The sequence below is a fragment of the Morone saxatilis genome, unplaced genomic scaffold (genome assembly GCF_004916995.1).
Source record: "Morone saxatilis isolate NCDOM2014 unplaced genomic scaffold, NCSU_SB_2.0 Contig2, whole genome shotgun sequence".
Lineage (NCBI taxonomy): Eukaryota > Metazoa > Chordata > Actinopteri > Moronidae > Morone > Morone saxatilis.
In genome coordinates this window covers 26,605,518-26,619,656 of record NW_023339762.1, presented here as the reverse complement: position 1 = coordinate 26,619,656, position 14,139 = coordinate 26,605,518, and the positions used below count along the sequence as shown (strand labels likewise).

Genomic DNA, 14,139 nt, shown 5'->3' with positions numbered 1-14,139 from the left:
AGATTTGAATATATGAATAGCAAAGACGTGGTTTGTATCACGTGTTTCCGTGGTCGCACACGCTGCTTCTCTCGAGGAATTACAGCTCCAGTCCAACTCTGTAATCTAACAACCGAACACGCCGACTCTGCTGCTGAAAGATTACACTGATCACTGCCAGCAGGAAGGAGGTGAAAGGTCAAACCTTCAGTCGCACCACAAAACATTGTGTCTTTGACCTCAAGTCTTGGATTAACTAATAATGATCCCGATCAGCCAGCGTCAGTAATCAATACTCCCATTATTAAAGCATTAATCAGATTAATAACTAACAGCAGTCAACGTCAGACAACCTGATCAGCCTTTATCAGTCAGTGTTTTTCTGGTGAGTGGGATAAAGCGCGTTGAGACAGATTGTGATCCCATTATCAGGCAGTTTGGAATCAGCTAAAAGCTCCTTGCACCAAACTCCCTTTAAGAAATATCACATTTTAACAATTCCTAAGTGTTGCGTAACAACACGTAACTCTAGAAAACACGAGCTAAAGCCGTCATATGTCCACAGTCTGACTGTCGAATACAGGATTCCAATATCATCCATAAAAGATACAGTGTATACTGATCAATATCATCCAGTAAAGATACAGTGTATACTGGAATCAATATCAATCCATAAAGATACAGTGTATTCTGATTCAATAAATCAATAAAGAGTACAGTGTATTCTGATCAATATCATCCAAAGATACAGCGATATACTGATCAATAATTCCATAAAGAATACATTGTGTACTGATCAATAATCAATAAAAGATTACAAGTGTATTCTGATCAGTAATCGATAGACAGTGTATTCTGATCAGTAATCGATAGACAGTGTATACTGATCAATAATCCATAAAGATACAGTGTATTCTGATCAGTATCTGTGTTGTCCCCAGACTCACCGATCAGAGTAGCCAGTGAGCAGTGAGGGACGGTCGGGGAGAACTTGATGATGATCAGGTACTCGTCCTCTCCGAGCTCTTGGACCTCCACACATTTCTCCGTCACCACGTCCAGCTCCTCCAGGGTGTTCGGCTTCTCCGGGTCCCGGATCGATCGGATCACGTCTGATACAGGGCGGGAAACGAGATGTGTCAGTGTTTACTTCAGCAACATTAAAGTAGAGTTTAGAAAGATAGTAGTAACAAATGAGTGTCTAAAAGTACAAATCCCAGGGCGTCACACCAGACTCCATTCAGAAAACTATCGATTTAAGTTCTGTTCCTGCACTGATCCCAATATGTGCCATTCTCTACAAACACACCAAACTACATTCAGAAAATCAACTAAATTATATTCCACTACTATGATTTGTTCCCCAAAATGTGTCACTCACTCAAACCCAACTACATTCAGAAAACCATCGATTTAATGTTGCCTTCAGTAATGGCACCAACTTCATAAAACTAATCTTACAATAAACTTATTGATCAGCAGCAACTGATATAGAGACACTACAAATCATACTTTGATGCCGTTTTGTTGAACTAACGTACTTATATCACAAAGTGTGCACTAGAAGTCCTCTACGGACGTTTTAAGATACTAAACATAAGAAACGCTTATTTTAACTACTTTTTGAATGGAGTCTGGTGCGCCGTTTCCTCTCCACCTAACGTCCATTGAGGCAGCAGTTCCGGTGCCGTGCCCGGGCCTCACCGTAAACTTCCAGCGCTTTCTCCTCCATCTTCCTCAGGACGTCAACCTGAACACCAGGCTCAGCACTGTGTCCATGTTATAGACGGAGCCATGATACCGCGGAGCGACAGACAGCTGCGACCCCCACAGACAGACAGACACACAGACACACAGACCGAAAGCTTCCTGTGTTTTGGGTTCAGGGGAAAGTAATCGATGAGTGATCGAACTGTGATTCTATGTTTGGATTAGTTTTATTTCTTCCTCCAACAAGCGAGGCTGCACAAAGATTATTGTATTTTCAGTGTATTTAATTTATTTTAATTATTATTAGTAGTATTTTTAATAATAATAATATTATTGTAACATTAATAATATGAATTATAATATTATAAAACCATTTAATATTTGTAATTGTTATTATTATTATTATTATTATCCATTAAAGCCAATATAGTTTCCAATTAATACAAACTAAAAGTGCTGATACAAATATGTAATAATAATAATAATAATAATAAAAATATTTTATCAGTGTAATTTATTTTTATTGTTGTTTTTATTTGATTAACATTACTATTTTAAATCATTGTTGACTTATTTATGTATTAGTGTAAAACAGTTAACAGCCTTTTATTTGTTTTAAGTTTTTACTATTCTACTATTATTTGTATTTCTATATATTTATTGGTCTTTTTATTGTATATTATTATTTATTATATGGAAAATAATAGAGGGCCTGGTTCTGTGAAATTACACTAATTTGGGGAAAATGTTCTAATTGAATCCTGAATAATGTAATACTTAAAGTTATACACCTTAGAAATATAAATGATTGTATCCGTCTTAATGATGTGATCATATGAATGATATTTAACTGAGATATTATTGATCACAAGCAAGAAGGCAATAACAAGAAATTGGAATAAGATCCAACCCTCTAATACAGAACATTTTTAGAAATGATTTATACTGTGGAAGAAAGAGCTTAGAGTGAGAGAAAATGTTTTCTAGTAAATAGAAGAAATAGATCATTAATGACAATAATAACTATTTTTGTTGCTTGTTTTTATTTATTTGACTGGTTGTAGTAATAAGTTAACTAAGTATACTTTTGGCTGTATACACAAAGAAAACTCAATAAATATTAAACATATTTATTAAACTTGGAAAGAGAGTATTGTGTTTAACATTATAAAATGCCAAATCTATAAAGATAAGGTTTCATGAATTGATCCCAAACTGGGGAATTTCACTTGTTTATTCAGTTTAGATTAAATTTGCAACAAAATACAAATTAAATGAAAATAAGATATAATATAAATAGAAAAAAAGTTTATTTCTGAAGCAGAAGATAATGATAATAATATATAATAATGATTCATATAATAATGAGAAACTTGAAATAATTACTTAATATCTTAAAATAAAAAACTTTCTCAATATTTTGACTCTTAAAATGATTATTTTGAGATATTAAATTAATATTTTTTATTTTCCCATTATAACGACTTACAGAATATATTTTTGGTCACATTTTTGTTGTTGGATTTACTTTAAATTTTATATATATTTAATTTTTTATATTATAATTTTATTTTCTAACCTTTAAAGAAGATCTGATCCAATATCGATTTCGATTAAGTCTCCTGTTGTGCTCTTCCTCTATTGGTCGGATTTGGTCAGCTGACCGGGGCAGACGGGACACGTGACTTCCCGGACCCAGCTGTTGTTGACAGGTTCTGCTCGGCTCGTTTCGGTTCTGAAATGTCTCCTGATAATCGATAAGTTGAGCCGGTAATCGATACACTGAAGGTGCGGAGATGCTGGAGGACAGCTCCACGGAGGTGTCTGTGATCCCGGAGAACCAGCACTGTGGACCGGTGGCGGACATCCACAAAGCGGAGCTCGCTCCCGGGGGCTCCCTGCTCGGATGTCTGGGGCTCCGGGGGCGGCTGGTGCTGTGGGACCCGGCCGACAGAGAGGCTCCTCCGGCCGCAGTGGACGGCTGCTACACAGAGTGAGTTCCAGTGTTCAACTGTGGAAGCTCACTTCCGCCTATATAATGACAATAAAGGTCTTTTAAGTTACTGTAATGACAAAATAATGACAAAATAATGACATAGTATCTTCATAGTATCAATATGAGTTATTATAATGAGAAACTGTATCAAAATAATGTGAAACTTGCGAAGTTATATATATATATATAGTGTTTATGTTTATCTATGGAGACACATTTCTGCCAATATGATGGAGAAAGTTATTATAATGAGAAACCAAGTCAGGAGTGCATAAACTACAAGTTATTCACTTTTTCAAATACACAAATGTGAAATTATTGTTTATTGAATGATTATCTTATTGTTATTGACAACGAGAAGCAGGTAATTATTGGTTTTTATATATAAATTAATCATTAATCATGCATCACTAGTTATAAAAATGTCCATCAGGAACCAGATATTGTACAACTTGCAGTTTACAGTCAGAGTTAATAAAAATGTTGTTCTCTCTCCAGTTTCTGTTGGGAGGAAGTGGCGGTTCACGGTCGCAGCGTCAGCAGCTTTAGACTGCTGGCTGTCGGAGGTCAGTGCGACCTGAAGCTGCTGGAGGTGGAAGCAGAACGATCAGCCTCCATTTCTCTGCTGCAAGTCTGCGAATGTCCTGCAGACCGCCTGCTGCAGACCGTCAGAGACCAGGACCACGGTGAGTACCAGGACCACGGTGAGTACCAGGACCACGGTGAGTACCAGGACCACGGTCCCACAGCTAGCCCACCGCCATCAGACTCCAGTGCACGCAGAGGTCAGGTCAAAATAATGAGAAACTTTATTAAAATAATGATTCAGTATCTTGATACCAATTTATTATTCCTCAGCCTTTCTATGGATATGAAGCAAAAAAGAATTCTTTAAGTTATCTTACTAACAAGTTAAGAACTTTTTTTTAAATACAAAATGTGAAATGATTGTTATTGAAATTAGTGTCTTATTGGTATCGGCCACAAGAAAGCAGGTAACTATTGGTATTGGCCCAAAAAAAATCCATATCATGCATCACTAGTCATCAGCGAGTCGATGCGCACTGCAGGGCAGGTCAGAGCGGCATCAGTGCAGGCAGATTGCAATGCAGGCAGAGGTAGATGCTCACGCAGGCAAGAGGTCAGAGTGGCAGCAGTAGAGCAGATGCTCACTGCGTGCAGAGTCAATCTGCACGCAGGGGTCAGATCAGGATGTCACGCATCAGAGCAGATGCTGCAGTAAGACACTGAAACATTAGTGATGCTTTACAATCCCATGTATATTATGAATGTATTTATAATATTGCTGATTGTGTCTTTATGTTCAGGTGTGCGTGAGCTGCAGTCGGTGCGCGTGTTGTCGTTTGCCGCCGGCCGCTTCTGCGTGCTGCTGAACTGTGATTGGCTGCTGCAGCTGCAGTGGCAGCAGACGGAGGAGGAGCTGCAGACGTTGTCCTGCTGCAACATCCAGCTGACTGACAGCAACAGACACACTGCCGTCAACCACTGTGTCTGCAGAGGGACGCTGTTCATCCTCAGCTCCACGGGACTCATATGTATCCTCAACCTACAGCTGCAGAGGTCACTACACTAATATAACGACTGTTACTGCTGCTGCCTCTACTCACACTGCTAATTATCATTAATAATAACTGACACTCAAACATGAGCTATATTAAAGGACCTGTGTGTAGGAACTGGTGAGAAACTACGGTGGCCATGAAAAACACTAAAGGTCGTATCTAGAGTCAGTGTTTGGTTTGTCCGTTCTGGGCTACTGTAGAAACATGCCAGCAGAGGACCCGCTCCCTCTGTAGATATAAACAACTCACTCTAAGGTAACAAAAACACAATGACTCTTAATTTCAGCTGATTATTCTCTAATGAAAACATAGCTATGAATATTATATTATATTATATTTCTGAGAATAGATCCTCCTCAATGTTTCACACTGGAGCTTTAAACTGCACTAACATAAAGAAACTCATCTAAATGTAATTACATTTAAAGTGAAAGAGCTAATGAACAAAACTAAATAAAGCTGAAATATTCGTGTTAAGTAAACTCAGCTACTTTAAGATAACTAAACTATGTTAAATTACCCTTCATTGTACTATAAACTAAACTTAATTACATTAAATGAAGTTAAACTAAATCAAGATAATTTACAAAGAACTAGAAATTGAGCTAATTAAACTAAGCTAGCCGTGATTGAACTAATCTAAAGTAAACAAAATGAATCTTAATTAAATTATTTGGAGTAAAACAGATAATAATCAATTAACTAATTTAAATTAACCTGATAAAACTAAACAAATAAACTATTTAAACCCAGTAATCTGAAAAACTGAAGCTAACGTAGCTAGCCTTGATTTAACTAATTCTTAATTACATGAAATTAAGTTAAACTAATTTATGCAGAACTAAGCAAAACTAAATTCAGTTAAATTAAACTTTAGTTTAACTAAATTAAACTCGCTGTTAGGAAACTACGCTAAAATAAACAAATTAAACCAAACCTAACAAAACCAACTCAATATAGTATTCGATAAGTAACTCGATAAGTCAAATAAAACTAAAATAAACTAAGTTGAAGCAGAACTAACCTTCCTTTTCCTGAGCTTTTAGTCCCAGCTCACAGTCTTCCTCAGTGGGTGGAGGAAGAGAGGAAGACTGTGAGCTGATCTGGATCCAGTCTCTTCTTTAACTGTGACCTCCAGCTGTGTACAGTATCTCTGATGGCAGTCTGCTGGCCAGCGTCGACCTCCCGACTTACCTGAGCTCCCACCTGGCGGACGATGACCTCGTCTGTCCTTCCTCCTCCTCCTCCCTCTCCTCCTCTTCCTCCTTCTGCCTCCTCCAGGTGTCAGCTGATCTCAGTACAGCCGTAGCGGTCACTCAGTCTCAGACCGCCGTCGCCGTCGATCTCAACCACTACTTCAGGTACATTCATCCTCCTGCTTTAGTTCCTGCTTTTATAGCTCAACACTGGCGATTTGGACTTTTCCGATTGTCCGAAATTCTTCTAATTCGGCACAAACGTCGTCTTGGTTAGGACGATGAACTGATTCGATTTTGGTAGTCAAAGGTCAAAGTTCAAGGTCAGTGTGACCTCATGTCTGTATTATAAACGCCATATCCCTGTTAAAATTTGGCACAAAAACTCGTTTTTCTATCATAACTCAAATTGAAATTTTGCACAGATGTTTAATGGGATACAACGATGAAGTCAAAAGGTCAAAGGTCACTGTGACATCATAACGTCCTTCAAAAACACTTTTTGGCTTGTTATTCCAGTCGGCCATTTTGAATTAAGTGATCATGTTTTCGCAATTTAACGCAATGTATTTTAACTAACTGCTTGTAGGGAATTGATCGGATTGACTTCAGAGTTTTCGTCGAAGGGCGTCTCCGTGGCGTGGCATCCAATTTCAATGTTTTGCCATCAAACAGGAAGTTGTTGTAACTTGTTCCAACCAGCCCCAAATTTTCATGTTTGAGTCTGAACACATCTACATGCCAATATTCACTCATAGCCAGAACGCCACCCACTATCAAAAGGAAGTACGATGTAGTATGGCGATCGTGATCTGAATTACATTACATTTTAACTGCTTTAATTGTTTCAATCAAAAAGGCCTCCTGGCAATCACAGTCTCAACAGCGACAATGAAACACACAAACGCCTCATGAAATGAGGACATGGCAGTAATTGCGAGGGCAGAGTGAAAGCACATAACAGATAACACTGCACACGGGAACAATGTGGATCCGTCTGCCTGTTGAGCAGTTTTGATCCTGATTGCAGAGCGCTGCAGAGACCAGGCCCACTGACTGCCAAATGTGTCTGATGTGAATGTTACCGACTCAGCCAGAGGAATATTAAACCGACTGAAGGAACACATCAGAGCAGCCCATTAAACAGAGCGTCATCTGCAAGTTCATCACGCACGGCGCCACAGAGAGGCCGAATGTTTCCATATAAAACAAAACAAACTTCAGAGTGCTATTTCTGTCTTCCAGGATGTATCCGGACCACCTACTGTGTGCCGTCCCCCCCTCTCGCCCCTCTCTCCGGCCCCAGCACCCAAGAGACCAGGACAGCCTGTCCAGCTCTAACTGCTGCCTCGCCGCCCTCAGCTCAACCTTCAGTACCGACCGGTAAACCACGACAGCCACACACACTTTACTTTTAGATACTATGACACCCCAGAGATCACCTGTTTACTCCTGGTATTAACCTGCATCTTGAGTGATTGGATCACATGGACAGCTCTACATACACTGTTAACAACCGCTGTGATCAGATCACTCAGACCACATTGCAGAGGTCACATTTGATCACATATCTTTAGTAGAGTAAACGCTAATGCATCCTGGGCCTCGTTGAAGGACCGCCTACTCAACTGTCTTCCCGTACAGACACAGAAACACTGTCTGATTGGGTCTTACCTGCCCAAATAAGCAGCAGATGTTTCAACCACAATCACAATCACCAGACTCCTTTAAAAAATTGCAAAATTTTGAGAGTTATTGAGTGAGGAGAAACTTTATAAACTTTATAAAACATTATCTACCACACATTGTTGATTATTTGGGCCTTCTTGTAAATTCTGCAAACTTTACACATTAATTAATTTATGTCTTTGTGTAAAAAAATCATTGTGTCCGTATCATTTTTATTCCTTCAACTTTATCTTCCTTTAAAATCTCGACCTCTGACCTCTCACTTTGTAGCTCCTGGGAAGCTCGTCTGGCCTCTATGTACAGCAGAGCCCAGCAGACTACCGCTCCCTCCTCCTCCTCACAGCCTGCTGGGACCTCCTGGTCGTCCTCCCTCCCCCACCTGGAGTCCCACCTGGCTCCATCCTCGGCCCACAGCAGAGCGCCTCGCGGCGGGGCGACTGTCGCTTTCTCCGCCCCCGCGTCGTCCGCTCCATCTCTGCTCACTGTGTCCGAGTTCTCCGCCCAGCTGACCTTCGTCTCCCCCGGCAACAAACAGACCACAGCGGCCTTATGGGAGTTTGAGTCTGGGAGCGTGAGCTACCACCAGGCGGAGGGCGAGGCGGCGCCGGTTCAGCGCTGTGGAGAGAGACAGCACCGACTGCTGCTGAAGAGTGAGACACACAGTTCTGTTATAACAAGAGAGATTAAAAATAATTAAAGCTGTTCACAGTGAAGTCTGGTGCCGATTTGAGAACGTACACAGAAGTTTGGGTTAACTTTGTGGGTTCCTTTTTCACGCCATTGAACAAAACCTCGAGATTTTGAACCTTTCATCGTGATCTTCTTTAGAGTGTGCTGACCAGATTTGAATTTGATCCTATTTATTCTTGTTTGTTAAAATAGAATGCCTGGAAATGTCAGAAATGGCGCCGGAATTGGACATTAAATTCGAAATGGCTGACTTCCTGTTGGGTTTGGGGTATGGCTCCAAGAGGCTTTATTGTTCGCCTGGACTTGATACATGGGTCTACCAATTTTTGTGTGTGTACATGAAATGTGCTGTCGGATCTGCTTAGTTGAAATGTGGTAGTTACAAAAACGCCTGTTTCTTGGCAAAACGTCGCTTTTTGACGCCACGGACGAAAACTGAAGCTTTTAAAAACTTTTAATCTATCTAATCCTTCTGAGAGCTACTCTGCCACAGCGCTCACTCCTTGGGCCCTTTGGTAAAATTGGTGATTTGATTTGCGTCCTCAGATTTCAGCAGTGAAGTTTGAAGTGAAATGTTCTCATAACAGTCAGGACAAAAATACAAAAATGAATAAATAAACAACAACATAACGGTCAGACGTCACACTGCAGCAATATAATGAGGTGTTGTCGTCTTTAGGCTGCAATTATCTGCTTGTTCAGTGTTCTGTGGAAAATGTGTTGGCTGCGTTTGAAAGAAAACTGAAAGCCTGCAGGGAATTATTATTATTTATTATTATTATAATCAATACAGAGAAACAGGAGGAAAACACAGCCACTATATTTACATATCTGTCTGTCTCTCCTTCTGTTTGTCTGTCTCTCTCTCTGTCTCTCTCTCTGTCTCTCCCTCCCTCTATCTGTCTGTCTGTCACTCTGTCTCTCCCTCTCTCCCTCTGTCTCTCCCTCCCTCTATCTGTCTGTCTGTCCCTCTGTCTCTCCCTCCCACTATCTGTCTGTCTCTCCATCTGTCTCTCCCTTCCTCTATCTGTCTGTCTCTCTGTCTGTCTGCAGGCTCCGGTGTGTTCCAGGTCCTGTTTTCGGTGTCCCAGCAGGACTTGCTCAGCAGGTTGATGTTGTTCGGCAGCGCAGCGACAGTGGACGCAGTGTGTCACCTGAACAGCTGGGGGCGCTGCTCCATCCCCATCCACGCCCTGCAGGTAGAGGCTCACCTGGACGGCAGCGGAGACTGAACCGGACTCACTGGTACACCTGGCTGACCCGTACACGTTGTGGTTTGTGTTGCAGGCCGGACTGAAGAACCGACAGCTGGACACGGTCGACTTCTACCTGAAGAGTAAAGAAAACATCCTGAACCCTGCGGACGAACAGCCGGCTGCCTCCACGCTGACAGACAGTACGAACTCTTCTGAAGCCCCGCCCCTTTTTGTTCTGTGTTCCAATAACAGTTCAGCAAGCCTTAGTCCACTTCCTTATTATTATTATTCCTTATGCAAAACACTAGCTAATCTACATCAATCATTAGCTGACTTTTAATGCGACTTCATATGTCTCTTTTATCTTTTAACCATCTTCAAAATGTGGTTGTCTTTTCAACATAGATTAGCTTAGCACGTAGCATATCTAAGTACAGGAAAGCAGGAAGTTGACTGAGGCTTGCTCAACTGTGATTGGAGCACAGAACAAAAAGGGGCGGGACTTACGAAGGGTTAAGGTACCCTTTAAACAGCAGAAATTTTAAATAGTTTCAATCATTACAGTTTCATACATGTTGTTAAGTTTAGCTGTGTGTGTGTCTCACCTGTGTGTTTGTGTGTGTTTGCGTGTGCGTGTGTGTGCAGGTGTCCAGCAGTTGTGTCCTGCGTTGGACCTGCTGTGTTCGGCCGTCAGAGATTCAAACAGTGAAGCTCAGAGCCGACAGTTCTCTGAACAGCTGCTCCACATCACCCTGGGCTTCGTCAGCACGCAGATCAGATCAGTGCTGACCAACACACACCGTAAGACAACACACACACAAACTGCCTGTTCTTATACGTAACTGAGTTTTCTGTTTCATGGAGCTTGTCTGTTGTGTCTGCAGACGAGGACGCAGGCGTGCGGAGCTGCGTCGACGTTCTCGACCGGTACGTCACCGAACTGAGGAGCTACATGAAGAGGTTCCCCTGGCCTGCAGGGGGCGACACTTCCAGCACCAGTTCTGCTGATTCTGCTCAGGAGGAGGTGCAGAGAGACGAGTGGGAGCAGCTGCAGACAGAGGTGACATTTCCTGCTTTGTGTTTCTGTCTTTCTATTTGGGAACAACGTGTACATTAGTGTGTGTGCGTGTGTGCTGCAGGAAGTGGTCCGTCAGTCCATCCTGACCAATCAGATCCCCAGAGCTCAAGCTGTCCTGCGGAGGCGGGGCCGTCCGGAGCAGCGTCTGTCGGCTCTGAGGATGGAGGGTCTGCGTCAGGTCTTCGCCTGCCTGCAGCGCCGAGACCTGCAGACCGCCAACACTCTCCTCACCAACATGGTCAGAGCAACAGAGCTAACGAAGCATGTTACTATAGCAACATTCAACACTTTGATTTCGATATGTTTTATGTTCTGTGTTCAGAACAGAGTCATGTTTCCTGAAATGTTTAAATATGCAAATGATGCATTATCTAATTATAAATGTGCACATATTGCCTTACAGAAATCTGAACATTGGATGAAGCCAGGTTCAAAATTCTTGTTTCATTTTGTTGACGTATTAGAGTCAAAGGTTTTTACAGAGGGGGTGTTATATATCTGTTTTTATTACTCCATACATCAGAAAATACTGCCATAAAAAAAATCTATTTTCGTGTAGTTTCTAGTAATAAAAGGTGATATAAATCAGACTGTGAATGATATATGAACAAACCTCTCTGTAAAACCCTTCAGAATACAGAGAGGAATAAAGGTGGAAGGTTTGGTGGCTGTAGAAGCTGCTGAAAGGGAGATTTCGGTCTCAGAGTTTGAGAAAAAAACTCATTTTGAGAAAACGGACGTAATCGTTAAAAACTCACCACAAAGGAATAGGGTAAAAATGTAAACCAACTGATATCACCATGAAACTCCCCCAGTTGATAACTTACATTAAGGCAATTATTTTTTGTATTACAAGTTTCCTGAAATGTTATGTTTAAATATGCATTTTTTGATGCTAATAGACAAAGTAAAATAAACACATAATTAGTGTATTTTGGGTGTTTTATTGCCAGTAGTCTGAAATAAGGCATGTTATTGAGGTCAGAATTGGCCCAAAACCTTCACACTGACCATGTTTTTGTGTTTTCAGGGTTTCAGCGTGAAGAAGCAGCTCCACAGTATCTGCCTCTTCACCGACGACAAGGACCTCCGGAAGTTTGTGGTGAGTTCACAGTAACGACAGTTCCTTTTCCTACCTACTGTGTTTTACACCTTTACAAGTGTTTGAGGCCTCTGATTGGTTGATGGGTCAGGTGGAGGAGCTGTCGGGGCGGAGTTATTTCCCAGAGGAGGAGATGCGGAGTGTGGCGTTCATCGAGGAGATGGAGAAGTTGGGGTTGCTGCCCGCGTCCCGCTGCCCCGCAAATGCCACCTCGCAAAGGTAAAGAGACCGCACGCCGTTTTTACTTGCAACACATTCGTATACACATTATTTCATATACTCAGAACTCAGTTACCATAGCAACACTGCAGCCTTTTATTAAGTGATTTATTGTACTTCCTCCTGTTTGTTCTTCAGCTCCCTCTCTGTTATCTGCCTCCTCGTCTTTATCTCAGATGAATCCCCTCTCTCATCCCTGTGAATCCTCTCTTTATCTCCGAGAAGTCTCTGTCTCTCCGACCCGGCTCACCTCTCTTTGCTCCCTCTTTCCAGGCTGGCTCAGGTGGTCTGTAGGGAGGCAGCCGGAGGTGGTGAGGAGGTTCTTCTGGAGGAGCTGACGGGACGGAAGACCTTTGTGGAAGACGGGGGTCTCTGGAGGAACCTCCGCCTGGACTGGGTGAGGAACTGGGACCAGAGCTGCCAGACCACCGTCCTCCTGTCCAGACTCCAGCACACAGGTAGACTCACAACAGAAACCGGTTCTGCAGAGACTTGTCTTGGAAGATTTTTCTGCCCTTTAAAATACGCCTTTGTCCTCTGTTTAGAGTTGAGCTCCTGTGACGCGGCGGTGTTGTGGCGTTACCTCACTGCCCTGCACGACCAGCGCCGGGTGGTGGACTGGATCGACTGGAACAGGGAGACCTCTGGCGCCCCCCGGTGGCCTGAGTTAACCCCAGAGCTGGTCAACAACAACACAGTCTGCAGCACCTACATGAGGGAGGACATCCTGGACCTGCTGGCCAGGTACAGCAGCCAGTTGCACCTAATAAATGTCATCTTTCTGTATGTACGGTGGCCAAAAGAGGTCAATACGCTGCTGTTTAAGGGTCCAGTGTGTACCACTGAGGAGAAACTATTTTCAGAAATGTAATATAATATCCGTAGGTGTGTTTTCATTTCATGTTGGTGTTTCTTCCTCCAGGAGAGGTCTCTTCATCCCGGAGGAGCTGGCAGACTTGGAGCAGCTGCTGTGGAGGCTGGCTCAGGGTGGAGGGGTGATGGCTTCATCCCCACCCGTCCCTCAGTACCGCTCCCCCCTCGGCCTCGACCTCCACAGCCTCTTCATCACCTTCTGCCTGGACCACAGCCTGCAGTACCTGCTCTACACCTACCTGGAGCACTACAGGTGTGTGCGGACGAGATCATACATTCTTGAATTTCAGTTTAATAGCTTCTTAATTGATTGTGAAATATCAGTTGGGTTAATTAGCTGCTACTGTCCATCCTCCACAGGTTGACACCCAGAAACTGTCCCCTCTTGACCAATCAGAGCCTGTCTGAGAGCCAGCCCTGGTTTGAGATGTTGGTGAAGATCCAGGAGATCACCAGAGATCTGTCAGGTACCGGATTTCTACAGAATCCTACCAGAATGGCCATTTGGTGTTGCGGATTCTGGATTGACTGTTTCCTTGTCTGTTCCAGATCCAGGACTGGTATTCCAGGCCAGTTTAACCAGTGCACAGGTGCTGTTACCAGGCAGCCAGGCTTCTCTCAGCAGTCTGCTGTTGGAGGGACACAGTCTGCTGGCCCTGGCTGCCGTTATGTTCGCACCTGGAGGAATCGACCAGGTACAAAAGCTTTTTAAGCAGTTTAAGTTTTTTTAAGTTTTATTTGGACCATTAGCTCCATGCTTCTAACAAACTTGCCGTTTACAAATCACCCCATCAACCAACACGACAAAGCAACCAACGCCAGACCCAC

The 14,139-nt window shown here is 42.6% G+C and overlaps 2 protein-coding genes across 2 annotated transcripts in view; one reads left to right on the top strand and one right to left on the bottom strand.

Moving 5' to 3' along the window:
- ciao2a (cytosolic iron-sulfur assembly component 2A) overlaps window positions 1-1,858 on the bottom strand; it is a 3,993-nt gene extending 2,135 nt beyond the window's left edge. Inside the window, exons 1-3 of the mRNA XM_035665739.1 lie at window positions 1,684-1,858; window positions 864-1,091; window positions 98-153 (exon numbers count right to left, since the gene is read on the bottom strand). Of these exons, the coding sequence (XP_035521632.1) occupies window positions 98-153; window positions 864-1,091; window positions 1,684-1,711 (312 nt within the window). The 5' untranslated portion in view covers window positions 1,712-1,858. The remainder of the gene's footprint in view (window positions 1-97; window positions 154-863; window positions 1,092-1,683) is intronic.
- A 1,490-nt stretch (window positions 1,859-3,348) lies between these two features.
- The window catches only part of spg11 (SPG11 vesicle trafficking associated, spatacsin), a gene marked incomplete in the record, with an annotated part of 23,866 nt that continues 13,075 nt past the window's right edge, over window positions 3,349-14,139 (top strand). Inside the window, 18 exon segments of the mRNA XM_035664617.1 lie at window positions 3,349-3,682; window positions 4,184-4,407; window positions 5,014-5,241; window positions 6,407-6,629; window positions 7,710-7,847; window positions 8,424-8,803; window positions 9,897-10,042; window positions 10,131-10,239; window positions 10,685-10,840; window positions 10,924-11,099; window positions 11,179-11,355; window positions 12,148-12,219; window positions 12,311-12,438; window positions 12,712-12,896; window positions 12,984-13,182; window positions 13,361-13,564; window positions 13,672-13,778; window positions 13,861-14,006. Of these exon segments, the coding sequence (XP_035520510.1) occupies window positions 3,486-3,682; window positions 4,184-4,407; window positions 5,014-5,241; window positions 6,407-6,629; window positions 7,710-7,847; window positions 8,424-8,803; window positions 9,897-10,042; window positions 10,131-10,239; window positions 10,685-10,840; window positions 10,924-11,099; window positions 11,179-11,355; window positions 12,148-12,219; window positions 12,311-12,438; window positions 12,712-12,896; window positions 12,984-13,182; window positions 13,361-13,564; window positions 13,672-13,778; window positions 13,861-14,006 (3,195 nt within the window).